Consider the following 14,189-nt stretch of genomic DNA (forward strand, 5'->3'; position numbering starts at 1 on the left):
ACCTAGATTCCTTTGTGATTTCATTGTTGGAGTCGGAACTGCACTGTATAGTATGATTTGTATGAAGTGTTGTGCCGTAGCTATTAGGGTTGCTACTTTTTTTCTTCTTCTTCTTTTTCTTTAATCTTCGGATCTTCTGGTCTTAGAATTGTTTTCCGTTGCTTGCTGTTATCAATGAAATGTAAGCGATGTTGGATCTTTGAAAAGAAAACTCAAAAGAAAAAACTACCCCTAAAAGAAACTCAAAAGAAAAAACTTGTGGATCTCTTGTTTTGGGACTTCCCGTCGTGACACAGCGCAATTTTACGGCCCACTCGTCAGTGGCAGCAGTTTCCCGGAATCGAGACACTATTGCGCAAAGCACTCCCGCTTTCCCCACCCACACCCCCGGCCCGGGCCCCCATCTTCGCCCCTTTGTTCCTCCCTCTTTTGCATCTCTCGTCGGGGCAGGGCACGGAGGGTGGAAGAAACAGGGCGGCAGCCGGGCTGGGCAGGAGGAGGAAGGAAGCAACCCCACCCACCACCCGCTCCTTCTTCCTCCCCCCTCCACGCCTCCCAGGGCCCGAGCTGCTGCCATGGCGGATAGCAACCCGGACAGCATCAAGAGATACACGCCTCCCGTGCACAGGTCAACCCCTCCCGCATTCGCCTTTCTTTCCACGACGCTCCTGCAGCTTCTTGCCATTTTCGATTCGGGCCGCGCTTACCGAGAATCGCATTCCGAGTGTGGGATTGGACCCCGGCCTGGTCGAATCCTTTGCAAGAAGAGGTGGCTTCTAGTTCTTGGTGATCTGGGGCACCTGTGGCGCGGAGGCTGGGAGCTGCCTGCCTTGGATTCGGCCATTTCTTGGGATTTTGGTACTACTATTACGCTTCGGGGCATTCATCTGGTGGTTTGGTTGGGGTTAGCTGGAAGGTTGACGGTGTGACGTTCTCATTGCCCTTCTTAGATTTGGCTGCTACGTCGTTTTCTATAGCTGCTTAATAGTTAATGCGTGTGATTTGAGGTAGCGCCTGAGAACATGCAATAGCCTATGATTGTTGTCACCGAATCGGCATATCTAGACTTGCTTTTTCTTTCTTTTCGCTATCCTATTTTGGAGATGGACGCTGGCTTTCTGCTAGCTCATACTAGAGGGCATAATGAAAGCGGTTCTTTTTTTTTTGAGGGGAAATGAAAGCGGTTCTTGACACATATATCTTCATCACTAGCAAGCTACCATTGTTGGTCCTGGGGTGGTCTTTTGGCATGCTGATCTAGCTTATCAGTGAGTATATGGAGAAAGGACACTCTTGAAAGCTAACTTTTTGCCTAAAGGGTGTTTGTTTAGCTTTGGTCAAGCATCATGGCTTCATTCCGAGATGAAGGGTGACTCTAGTGTGGATTATTCAACTTAACGCAACCTTGCTCAGCCACTCTTACCCATGCAGTCGTCCAGCTTGGATAAAGCCGATGATCAGTTTGAAGTAGTGTATATAATTGGCTTGAAGGTCTCTTGTCTATATTATCTGGCTCTGCATGTTTTAAATTTCTGTTACTCAAATGCTGTAATTGTTCTGTATTCACTTACGATTAACAATCACAATTTAGTTCAGCATGAAGCCATGAACAGAAAGTAGATTTGTTGAAGCAATCTTGTGCGTTCAGTTGACAACATTGTTGATTTGGTCAGTTGTTCTTAGTTATGTTTCTAGTATTCCTGACCTAATAGTTAGATATCTGCAGTTCTCAGTATGTGTATGATGTTTAAAAACCTAGTTAGTACTTGAAAGATGTTTTTGCGCTGACTGCATTGTTAGCTTTTTATGTTGCTACGTATTTGTGCGTATGACCTGCTTGCTGATGGCCTTCTTTACTCTCATTATGCTTCAGGAATCGTGCAAACAATCGCCGCAAGGCTGGAGGTACATCTCATTTGGATGCGATTAGTTAGACTTCATAGATACTTGTTATGCTATGTTTTCCTTTTTTTTGCGGATGTATGCTATGTTTTCCTTTTATTGTGTGTTTGGTCACTACGCTCCGTATGATGCGCATGGTCCCACCAATAGTGAATAACTCAATATGATCTGTTGTAGTTGCTTGGTATTATATGGTGTCTCTCATTGTGTCCCAAAGTTTGTCTAGGAGTGCCTTTAGATGTCTACATACTCCAATTAATGTGGTTCTTCTTTGAGACAATGAGTGATACCATTAGTAACAGTAAGATCTTTAGTACACCAACATCTCTGTATGAAACATTCTATGCACCATTGCATGGGTTTAAAATATCGCACATCTAATGCAGGTCAGCTGCAAATTTTAATCATATTCTGCTAATCTCTGTAATTAGCCATTTCAGAAGTAAAAAACGATTTTGCTGTTCTTTTTACTTACATGGTCATCTCTTATAGCTTCTCAGAAACTCCTTTCGTAGATATGTTTGCACTTCCGTTTTATCCATCTGTAATAAACTTTTGATGGCTAGTATTTTCCTTGTACGTATTTTTCTATGCTCAATCTGTATGTTTAAGTTTAGCTAACATTTGGGACACTTTTCCTATTTCATCAAGCAGATAGGGCTGAGAAAGCCAACTATTCATACAACAATGATGGAGAGAAGAGCCATGTTCCTTCACTAAAGAACCTTCCTCCAATTATCCATCATGATGCGTTTGTCAGCAATGCTCAAAATGATTACAGTCATGCCAGATTAATACCATTGGAAGGATGTTCTGCCAGTGAGGCTTCACAGCTTCTCAGTGAACGTATGTTTATCAGAAAGACTGCATACGCATACTGCCCTTTCAATGGCTTGTAGAATATCTGTGCTAGAAGTTATTTTCTTTCGAATACTGAAAATTGCTGCATATTATTGCTGTGTCACATAAAATCTACAATAACATGATAAGAAAGTGTGATCTATTTCTGTTTTGAGCTTATACATGCTAACAATTCAATATCCACTCACTCAAATTACAATGTGTAAGCATGGAGCACCTTTTGCACTTTATTTCCAATTATATGCTTGCGAGTCTTAGTTGTAAGAACATCCAGTGATCCAGCTTGGATACCTATTGCTGATAATGTGATCTCTTCTTTTCCTTTATTAATCATACCCTCAACTGTTTGTTTTATGACAATTGCACTTACAAATCACCAGAGCTTAGGCAAGTTTAATTACTTATGGTCTGGTCTTCTCAGATACGCACTGTTATTTCATCCTACAAGCTGCAGCCGTTGTACTAAATCTGACTTAACTTATTTCTCTACATTTCACCTTGTGATAATAACCCTCCATACTGTTTCTCTGTAGGTTGGGCTGCTGCAATGAACATGTATAATGACCCAAATGATTCCCCTGGTGAGCACACATATTGCAATTAGTTTCACGTTGCTCCATTGTAGGCGTTAAAGCAAGCATAGCTCCTTAATATTCAAGAATCACCACACACAATTTAAAATTCGAATTAGCTTTCATCTATTGGCAGTTCAATTGGTTCTTGTGTGTTGGTTCATGCTATACCAACTTGATGGTCACATTCTTACGATGTTACCACATACAAAAAGTCAAATTAGCTCCCTCTACTATCACGTAAGTATATATTGGACTGTAGTGCAAGGTATTTAATCCCCTTAGCAAGGACTGGTAGTCTGGTACACATCACCCATTGATTTTCATTTTATAAGCAGTTTTGACATGTCGATTGCTTCTGTTGTATCCCAGTCAGCATCATGCTAGTACATTAAAGCGTGAGGTGTCTTTTTGACATGGCTCATTGGCTTACTGACTCAGCGAATCGAACCCTGTTGGATTTCACATAAGCAAGCATGGCTAGGGTGAAAATTGTGCTAGTTTCGAAACAAGTGTTGAATAAGCGGTTTTACAGTAGCTGGTCCAGTTTGAACTTTCCTGAGAGTGAAAAATAATGATGCAAATTGGACTATAGCACATCATATCTAGTCTGCATAACCATAACGTAACGGTATCCTAGCAGCAAGTCTGAAGAATCACATCAGCTAGTCATGTGTATATGTTGCTAGCCTAATCTTTTGACATTCGTTGTCCTGTTCTAACCTTCCTGTTGATGCTATGGTAAAAAAATGTTAACATGAAATGTTCAATTTCCCTAAGATTCTTGCGTCTAGCAACTTCAGGCAACACATATAGGGGAGATTTACTGCATTGATAAGAGTGAATTTTGGATGGAGCTCTAAGCACAAGTAATTGGTGTATGACCCAAGTTTTAGAAATAAGGATCAAAGATGCTCTAATGGCCTTTTAATGTGTAATTTTGTTAGCCTTCAATCATTGACAAGAAAGAATGCACGTGAATCTGAAGTGTTGGTAGCAGTAGTGGCACAGTCACGGGGAAAGACAAAAATGTTCTTAGGATCATGTGGACCTATCAGTGTCACTAGGATAGTGCATGCTGCTGTGCACTTCAAACGTTTTTATGAATAGATGTCTCATAAAGATCATATTCAGCTATACTACCTTAACCTCATGTCAATGCTGCCAATCTGAAACAACAAAGCAGAGTGCCCTCCTATAATAATGCTAAGTTGCTAACTATGTTATCTCAATGGTTGAGCAGATAAACCAGTGATGTACGCTGGATCTGGCGGATTGTCATGGGGTCAAGGTCACATGAAACTTCCTCATCAGGTATGAACTAAACCAACAAATTATTGTTGTTATTTTAGTTTTCCTCTTGCGTCTTTTTTTGTTTCTATACGCTGATTGCTCTCCTGTGATGAATGGAAGTATAGATGAACTTCCTCGAAGATCTGCGTCGTGCGGTAGATGCTCAAACGGGCCTGGCAGCGGCGCTCAGCACCTGGAACTAATTGAAGTCAAGCTGCATCGGTGGAGTGTCACAGATTTATCAGAAGCAAGCTATTTTGCCAGCTCAATGTGTGTTCAGTTTCGTTTGAAAACTATATGTATGATGATAAGTCCAAATTTTAGTCTAACCTGCGGCTGCTTGGTTTCTCTAAAATGGGAGCAGCAGTCAATCTCTTGTAGCCTTACAGATGGAAGGGCAGTGCTGTGTCGTGAACCTGAGTCTGCCTTCACAATGTCCTGGTAAAAGTTGTATTTGGTTGAAAGAAAAGATTGTCTGGATATACTCTGTCATGGCCTTGAATTTTGTGCAGTTCTTTGAGATTTGTTGAGTGCTTGTTTAGAGGCTTCATTTTTAGCAGCATGGGTACAACCATCGTCCTGAACAAAAGTACCAGGCGATGCTGTCCTTGCTCAAACATATATACTCCCTCCGTCCCATAGTGTCAAAAAACGTCTTAAATTATGGGATGGAGGGAGTAGTTCTCTATGCTGTTTCAGTAGTAAGTGGGTTTTAGCAGGGTGTCATGTTAGTGACAATGTGATCCTTCAATTCGTGGTGCAAATTGATTTTTTTTCACGGGTAAAGGCTCTAAAATTTCATATCGATGGGTGCAGTCTTTCAGATAGGCAGGTGGCCTTTGAGGGAGGAGCTAAGTTTTGCTTTCTGAGCGCCTTGTTTGGATGCTGCTCTCACCCTCCCTTGCTTTGCTTTTTACAGTTCTTTTCCTGTATAGCTACATAGATAGATAGATTTTCTTTTCCTTACCTGTACATTTATTTTATAAAGAATTAAAAATTCGGTGGGAAGAAATTCCTACAGTTCGGGGTCAAAAAAACAAGATGGCACAATTTTTCTTCATCCAGACAATCTACTGCAATGTGGGGAAGGGGACTTGGTGCACCTGGGTGCCAGGCTGCCAGCCAACCCTATATAAGCAAAATAATTTAGTAATTGCAAAAAGAAAGTCTTTGAAACATTTTTGGAATCAAATATGATAAGTATTTTACTCGTATACACAGCGGAGCACCAATGGAAGATGAGAATTCGTCGTCGCGTACTGGGGGTGGAGAAAGGAAAGGAGTTGGGCAGCCGCGGCAGGTCGAGGTGAGGAGAAAGGTACTCCCCGTCGCCGGGTAGCCGATCAGGAAGAAGACGTCGTTGTCGCCATGTTTTTTTTTTTTTAGTCTAAGCCGTCGCCGCGACCGGGCCAATATTTGGCTATCTTGGGCTTATTGGAATAGGCACGAGAGAGAGTATGACAGGGCTCGGGGCCCGCGTATATATGTGGTCTGACTTTAAAGGTAAGGCCAGAGTAACCAAACAAATCAAAGCCCAATTACATTGGATGGGCCGAAATGCCCCAGCTTTGTGAAAATACGGTACCAATTGACGACGACCACACCCCTCATCATTAAAAAAAAGGGATTAGACTAAAAGAAATTAAAAAAAAGGGAAAAATGACCAATTGACCATTTCGACCTCACAGATTAATACGGTCGGGCAAAGTTGGAACAAGAGTTGAAATACGGTAACTCAACACAACACATTACGGTCTCCCTTGAAAAGTTCTACTAGCCCTGCCGAGCTGTCATGATCTCTTCGGACGAAATCACTGATGAGCAGTGCATGACGATAATGGTGTTGTGTGGGCCAATGGAGTGAAAGGAAATGTTGTGGCGATTTTTTTTAAAAAAATGCCAATATATTAATTTATGTATCTATATATCTATACTAGACAATTGCCCGTGCGTTGCAACGGGAGTATAAACATTCTAATAGATTAGCCTGTGACTGCACGTCTATTATTATATTGATGCGCTAAAATCTTAGCAAGTTCTTCTATGCAATCACCATGATTTACCTGCCATTTTATTGTTAAGCACTTATTTGATAAGAATTTAATGAATTACCAAACAAAATATGTTTTTATTTTGGTAAGTTAATAAAACATGAGACAATTGATTATATTTTAGTGAGAATTTATGGGAGAAAAATTAGAGGTGAGAGGAAAAATCAAAGAGGAGAAGGAAAGAGTGGGACGTATATAAGAAAGGTTGGACGAAAGAGAGGTGAAATGGGAACCTTACGTTCTTTTTAAGTAGTATAAGTAGAGAAAGAGGAAAAGGAAAGAGTGGAACGTATATAAGAAAGGTTGGACGAAAGAGAGGTGAAATGAGAACCTTACATTCTTTTTAAGTAGTATAAGTAGAGAAAGAGGAGAAGGAAAGAGTGGAACGTATCTCCACTACTATTAAATAATCAAACAAGAACTTTTTTAGATGCACCCCGCAATTAGCCCCATAACACCGCACGAGCTATAAACACCATACGATTAGACCCACTGATAGAGGCAAATGTGTCCCGTCTTTCGATGAGATGATGGATATCGCTTTGGTGGAAGTCGACTTTGACGATCCGACTACGAATGTGCGAGGACGTCGCGCCTTAGCAATCGCTAAACCAACTCCGAGAGGTTATTGACCACGCCGGAGCACGATCAACATGACCACGAGGGTCTGTTTCCTGCGAGCAAACGAAGAACAAGCAAGAAACTGAGATTGCAATCTAGATATTGCGAATATAAGATGAAAGCTTTATTGATCAAGGTGGGGTTCTGTGACGCCTTTGTCTGGTCGTTGAACACAAATGAAGTACGCGAAGTTGCAGCTATGACGAACTTTTAATCTAAACAAAACCCAAAGTCTAAACGGTGCCCTAAGGGCTGTCTATATGGAGGAAGAGGGGGTGAATTTCGTGGCCCTTGGTGGAGGGGTCCGAAACTAACCCTATCTCTTGTTTCCCCACACATACGGACTCTAAAAATAGCCTATACTTATGTATTTCGAAATTACATGGGCCTGGCCCAATAATAAGGTGACGCAACACCTAGAATATCCTCTGAACGAAATTTATGAAGTGGCATCTTGTATATTTCGTCCAAGGCTTCATGCACTCATTATGGTGGCTTCAAAGTCCTGAAATCATCACTTGTAACTCCGTTCTTGTTCCCCTTGCGCATGCCATCATCTCCATGCTTGTTCTTGTTCCAATGTTCATCCTTCTCCAAGCTAGGCCCTTCATTTGTAAGCAAAACAAATGTATCCAATTTAGGCAGCATCATATTCCCATGAACATTAGAATCATTACCAAGAAACGAAAGTACCTGGTAATTTAGTTGGCGTGCGCGAGCTCTAGTAATTGGTCCAGTATGTATAGCAGCAGGGGCTGTGGGTGTAACAATGGTATTGATATCCTCATCATCCTCCCCTTCTTGAAATGAAGTCGTCCTCGACAGAAGTTCATCTTCCTCACCCAAATAAGGCTTCAAATCTGCAATGTTAAAAGTAAGACTAACCCCAAAATCTGCAGGCAGCTCAAGTTTATATGCATTATCATTTATTTTCTCCAACACCTTAAAGGGACCATCAGCACATGGCATTAGCTTTGATTTGCGCAAATCAGGAAATCTATCCTTACGCAAATATAACCAAACAAGATCTTCAGGTGCAAACACAACATGTTTTCTACCCTTATCTCCAGCAAGTTTATATTTAGCATTCATACGCTCAATGTTTTCCTTAGTTAACTCATGCATTTTTAAAATCAATTCGACACGTTGTTTAGCATCAAAATTAACCTTCTCCGAAGATGGAAGAGGCAACAAATCAATAGGTGCACGAGGTAGGGAACCATACACAACTTCAAAAGGGCACATCTTAGTAGTAGAATGCAATGAACAATTATAAGCAAATTCAATATGAGGCAAGCATTCCTCCCACATTTTCTTATTATTCTTCAAAACAGCCCTAAGCATAGTAGACAATGTTCTATTGACTACTTCAGTTTGTCCATCAGTTTGGGGGTGACAAGTAGTACTAAAAAGCAGTTTAGTCCCCAACTTAGCCCATAAACATCTCCAAAAGTGGCTAAGAAATTTAGTATCACGATCTGAAACAATAGTATTTGGCACACCATGCAAGCGAATAATTTCACGAAAGAACAAATCAGCAACATTAACAGCATCATCGCTTTTCTGACATGGTATAAAGTGTGTCATTTTCGAGAATCTATCCACGACAACAAATATGCTATCCCTCCCCTTCTTTGTTCTAGGTAAACCTAAAACAAAGTCCATAGATATATCCTCCCAAGGAACACTAGGTACAGGCAAAGGCATATATAAACCATGAGGATTGAGTTGTGACTTAGCTTTTTGACATGTAGTGCAGCGAGCAATAAAACGCTCAACATCCCGTCTCATCTTTGGCCAAAAGAAATGTGTAGCAAGTACGTCCTCCGTCTTCTTCACGCCAAAGTGTCCCATTAGTCCTCCTCCATGCGCCTCCTGCAACAACAAAAGACGAATGGAGCTAGCTGGAATGCATAGCTTGTTAGCACAGAACACAAATTCATCATTAACGACAAACTTGTTCCAAATGTTCCTCCAAAGATCTGCTATAAATCAATATGTCATCAAAGTAAACTACCACAAATCGTCCAATGAAAGCACGTAAAACTTCGTTCATTAATCTCATGAAAGTACTAGGTGCATTAGTTAACCCAAAAGGCATGACTAACCACTCATATAATCCAAACTTAGATTTAAATGCCGTTTTCCATTCATCCCCCAATTTCATACGAATTTGATGGTATCCACTACGCAAATCAACTTTGGAGAATATTATAGAGCCACTCAATTCATCAAGCATATCATCTAGCCTAGGAATAGGATGACGATAACAAATAGTAATATTATTAATGCCTCTACAATCAACACACATACGCGATGTACCATCCTTTTTGAGCACTAGAATAATAGGAACAACACAAGGACTAAGGGATTCACGTATATAACCTTTGTCAAGAAGCTCTTGTACTTGACGCATAATCTCCTTCGTCTCCTCTGGATTGGTACGGTATGGCGCACGGTTTGGCAGTGAAGCACCGGGAATTAAGTCAATCTGATGCTCAATCCCTCAAATAGGCGGTAATCCCGGTGGCACGTCTTGTGGAAAGACGTCAGCGAACTCCTGCAAAATGTTAGTGACAGCAAGAGGCAAAGAGGAAGGCACATCCTCAAATGAAAATAATGCCTCTTTGCACACAAAAGCATAACAAACAGATTTGCTGAAATCTAGCTCATCGATATCAGATTTGGTGGCAAATAAACATGCACTTTTCAATTTTATTTCAGAAGCAACACTAGATGGTTTATTATTAGGCTTCATTTGTTGCTCAAATTCTTTTGCCACAATCTGATTTTCGCTCTTATTCTTCTCCTGTTTTGCTTTATTAGCTCTATTAATATCATCTTTCAAAATAGAATCAGGAGTCATAGGAAGCAAAGTAATATTTTTATCCTTATGAACAAGAGTATACTGATTGTTTCTATCATGGTGTACAATTTTTTTATCAAATTGCCATGGTCTACCAAGTAATAAGAAACATGCTTGCATAGGTACCACATCACAATCAACATAATTAGCATATGTAGAGATACTAAAATGCACACGAACAGTGCATGTTACCTTAACCTTGCCGCAGTTGTTGAATCATTGGATGTAGTAAGGATGTGGATGTGGTCTTGTGGTGAGAGAAAGCTTCTCCACCATCTCCATGCTAGCCAAGTTGTTGCAGCTCCCTCCGTCTATGATGACGCGCACAGAACGTTCCTTCACAACTCCCTTGGTATGGAACAAATTGTGCCTCTGATTTTGCTCAGCTTGTGTGACCTGCACACTCAAAACACGTTGAGCAACTAAACATTCATACCTGTCAGCGTCTTCAGGCGCCATGTATTGCGTCTCATGATCAGAATCATCTCCACCGTGTTCTTCACGTGTAATAAGAGCCAATGTCTCCTCATCATAGTCACTAGCGGACTCATACCCACCATCCTCAGTAGCAATCATCACACGCTGGGATTTGCATTCTCTCGCATAATGACCTCTTCCCTTACAACGACGACAAATAATATCACTTGTGTGCCCAGTTGATGCCATGGAAGAAGAAGAGCTCTGTGTAGGCCCGGCAGGTGCGCTCTTGGCAGATAGTGGAGGTTGTGCCTGCTTTCTTGTATCACGGCTGGAGGTAGCAGCTGATGGAGGTGCTGGTGTAGTAGAAGTAGAGGATGCACGCGGTGTCCATGATGAAAGTCGACCTGGAGAAAAGTTAGTTCGCGCCAATGCTTGTCGATCCTGCACTTCACGTTCAGCTTTACAAGCAAGATGGAATAAACGAGTGATATTAGTATACTCCTTATACTCTAGAATGGTCTGAATCTCTCTATTTAATCCACCTATAAAACATGCAAGCATAGCTTTATTCTCCTCAACAATACCACATCTAATCATGCCAGTTTGTAATTCCTGATAATATTCTTCTACATAATTTTTTCTTTGTCTTAAACGCTGCAATTTTTGAAGCAATTCATGTTGATAATATGGTGGAACCCAACGAGTACGCATAGCAGTTTTCAAAGCAGCCCAAGTAGTTGGAATAGGATATAATCTACAATGTTCATACCACCATACACATGCAAAACTAGTGAAAGCACAAACAGCAGCAGCAACCCGTCTCTCCTCGGGATATTGTAAACATGTAAAACGTTGTTCAGTTTCTAACTCCCAAGTAAGATATATATCAGGAACATATCTACCCTCAAATGGTGGAATATTCAATTTCAGTTTCGGAATATGGTCATTATCTCGTACCTGAGGTGGTAGTGCATGCCTACGTTGCGAATATATACCTGAGGTCGACCTGCTGATGGTGGTGCTGGTGGCTGCACGTAGTTCTGATTTTGATCAACCTCATCCTCATAATATTCCTCCACCTCGGTAGTAACAGCAGGAGCTACAGAAGCACCAACAGCAGTAGCAGCGGCACCAGAATTTTGTCCTGGCTCAATAGGAACATGCTGTGCTCGTCCATACTGATTCGGAAGGGGGCGTTGTTGAAGTTGTTGTTGTTGCAGAGGTGCGATAGGTGCAGCCGGCGGTGGTTGTGGAAAACGCGTGAGCAATTCATTAAACTTGCTATCAAGCTTTGTTTTGAATGTCTTCTCAATGCCATCTATCTTCTCCATGGCCTCGTCAAATCTGTTTAGCACATCTTGCACCTGTCCACTCATCATTTGCTGAAATTTATCATGTAGCTGTTTGTTCGTCAGGTTCTCCCAATCAGTCTCATCGGCTTGTGATCCTACCATGGTTAGCAGCAAATAGAAACACACAAGAATATGATCCTACAGACTACTAAGAAGTGGTGGTGGTGTATCACAAACCCGTCAAGCAAATCTCAAATTCTTACCAGTTCTTACCCAGCAGCAGGTGGTGATTGGCAACCGTTGTAGTCAAAACTCTCAAAGCTTGGATAGAGCGATTACCAGGGAGAGTCAAACGCACGACGTAGATGTATGTGGAGCTGGGAAGGCTTATAATATGGTAGCAAAAAGGATCAACAATAATCAATTCAGAGATGCAAAGTTGAATAAACGCTCAACGACGGTACTGTGCTAGTCCTAGGCTAGACCATACTAGAGACGCGAGCCTAGAACACTAACAAAATCACGTCGCTGCACGTAAACAAGGAAGGAGCACACTCTGAATTTTTTTTTCACCTTTTTTTTGCACTTTTTTTCCTCTTTTTTTTTTGCTCCGCAACAATTTTTTTTCAAAAAAGTCTACAAATGGCCTAAAAACTGCCTAGCCAGAATTTTTCAGACTTAGTTTTTTTTTTGAAACTGGAGCTATTTTTCTACTGCGGGTAACCCGAAAGTTCGGGAGTCCTTCTCTATCACGACTCGGAGTATGGCGTGATCTGGAAATCAAAAACAAAGCAACAAATACTGGACTCGGACTAGGACTGGTGGTGGAGACGAATCTGGTGGAACTCGGACTGGTGGCGGAGATGAATCGGGTGAAACTCGGACTGGTGGCGGATATATGTTGCAGGTGGACTCGGATTGGCGTGATGGAGGTGGATATGTGGTATATGGCTGCGGTGATGTCGATGATGGTAGATGGCAGCGGTGATGACGATGGTGGTATATGGCTGCGGTGATGACAATGGTGGTATATGGCAGCGGTGATGATGATGATGCGGCGGCGGCGTGACAACTTGTGAACAGAACTCGAAACTCTAAAGGACTAGACACTAAGACCATCAACTAGACACGACGATGCAACCGCAAATTCAACAACGCAAATACAGAAAAGATTATGCAATGGCTCAGACTGGTTCGGATATGATGAACTAACCCTAATTTTTTGTGTGTGGCTTTTTCGTGGACTATAGGTATGAAGAACAGACTCGATCTAAACTATGAAAAACTGTAAAATCTCACCGAGCAACCTGAAAATCTGATACCACTTGATAGAGGCAAAGATGTCCCGTCTTTCGATGAGATGATGGATATCGCTTTGGTGGAAGTCGACTTTGACGATCCGACTACGAACGTGCGAGGACGTCGCGCCTTAGCAATCGCTAAACCAACTCCGAGAGGTTATTGACCACGCCGGAGCACGATCAACCTGACCACGAGGGTCTGTTTCCTGCGAGCAAACGAAGAACAAGCAAGAAACTGAGATTGTAATCTAGATATTGCGAATATAAGATGAAAGCTTTATTGATCAAGGTGGGGTTCTGTGACGCCTTTGTCTGGTCGTTGAACACAAACGAAGTACGCGAAGTTGCAGCTATGGCGAACTTTTAATCTAAACAAAACCCAAAGTCTAAACGGTGCCCTAAGGGCTGTATATATGGAGGAAGAGGGGGTGAATTTCGTGGCCCTTGGTGGAGGGGTCCGAAACTAACCCTATCTCTTGTTTCCCCACACATACGGACTCTAAAAATAGCCTATACTTATGTATTTCAAAATTACATGGGCCTGGCCCAATAATAAGGTGACGCAGCACCTAGAATAGCCTCTGGACGAAATTTATGAAGTGGCATCTTGTATATTTCGGCCAAGGCTTCATGCACTCATTATGGTGGCTTCAAAGTCCTGAAATCATCACTTGTAACTCCGTTCTTGTTCCCCTTGTGCATGCCATCATCTCCATGCTTGTTCTTGTTCCAATGTTCATCCTTCTCCAAGCTAGGCCCTTCATTTGTAAGCAAAACAAATATATCCAATTTAGGCAGCATCATATTCTCATGAACATTAAAATCATTACCAAGAAATGAAAGTACCTGGTAATTTAGTTGGCGTGCGCGAGCTCTAGCAATTGGTCCAGTATGTATAGCAGCAGGGGCTGTGGGTGTAACAATGATATTGATGTCCTCATCACCCACCAATCTCAATGTAATGGTCATCCTTGATCTAATAGCTCTATGATGTGGACTTAACAATTTTC

The 14,189-nt window shown here is 41.7% G+C and overlaps 1 protein-coding gene across 4 annotated transcripts; it reads left to right on the plus strand.

Annotated features, from left to right (window-relative positions):
• The first annotated feature begins 366 nt into the window (after positions 1-366).
• On the plus strand, positions 367-5,110 carry LOC123137435 (uncharacterized). 4 transcript variants are annotated; one of them, XM_044557193.1, is made up of 6 exons: positions 367-628; positions 1,874-1,905; positions 2,557-2,748; positions 3,297-3,344; positions 4,579-4,649; positions 4,749-5,110. In XM_044557193.1, exons 1-6 carry the CDS (start codon positions 576-578, stop codon positions 4,755-4,757), a joined length of 405 nt encoding a protein of 134 aa, XP_044413128.1. In that variant the 5' UTR covers positions 367-575; the 3' UTR covers positions 4,758-5,110. The 4 variants fall into 4 exon arrangements, with proteins under 4 accessions (XP_044413128.1, XP_044413126.1, XP_044413127.1 ...); XM_044557191.1 differs by having other exon boundaries at positions 4,754-5,110; XM_044557192.1 differs by having other exon boundaries at positions 373-628; positions 2,554-2,748.
• The last annotated feature ends 9,079 nt before the right edge of the window (positions 5,111-14,189 follow it).

The sequence above is a fragment of the Triticum aestivum genome, chromosome 6B (assembly GCF_018294505.1).
Source record: "Triticum aestivum cultivar Chinese Spring chromosome 6B, IWGSC CS RefSeq v2.1, whole genome shotgun sequence".
In the NCBI taxonomy this organism is placed as follows: Eukaryota; Viridiplantae; Streptophyta; class Magnoliopsida; order Poales; family Poaceae; genus Triticum; species Triticum aestivum.

Coding starts and splice junctions, on each gene's coding strand:
- LOC123137435 (XM_044557190.1), top strand. CDS start 576: ATGGCGGATAGCAACCCGGACAGCATCAAGAGATACACGCCTCCCGTG. Junction 3,345..4,578: donor TGACCCAAATGATTCCCCTG/GTGAGCACACAT, acceptor ATGGTTGAGCAG/ATAAACCAGTGATGTACGCT. Junction 4,650..4,753: donor ACATGAAACTTCCTCATCAG/GTATGAACTAAA, acceptor ATGGAAGTATAG/ATGAACTTCCTCGAAGATCT.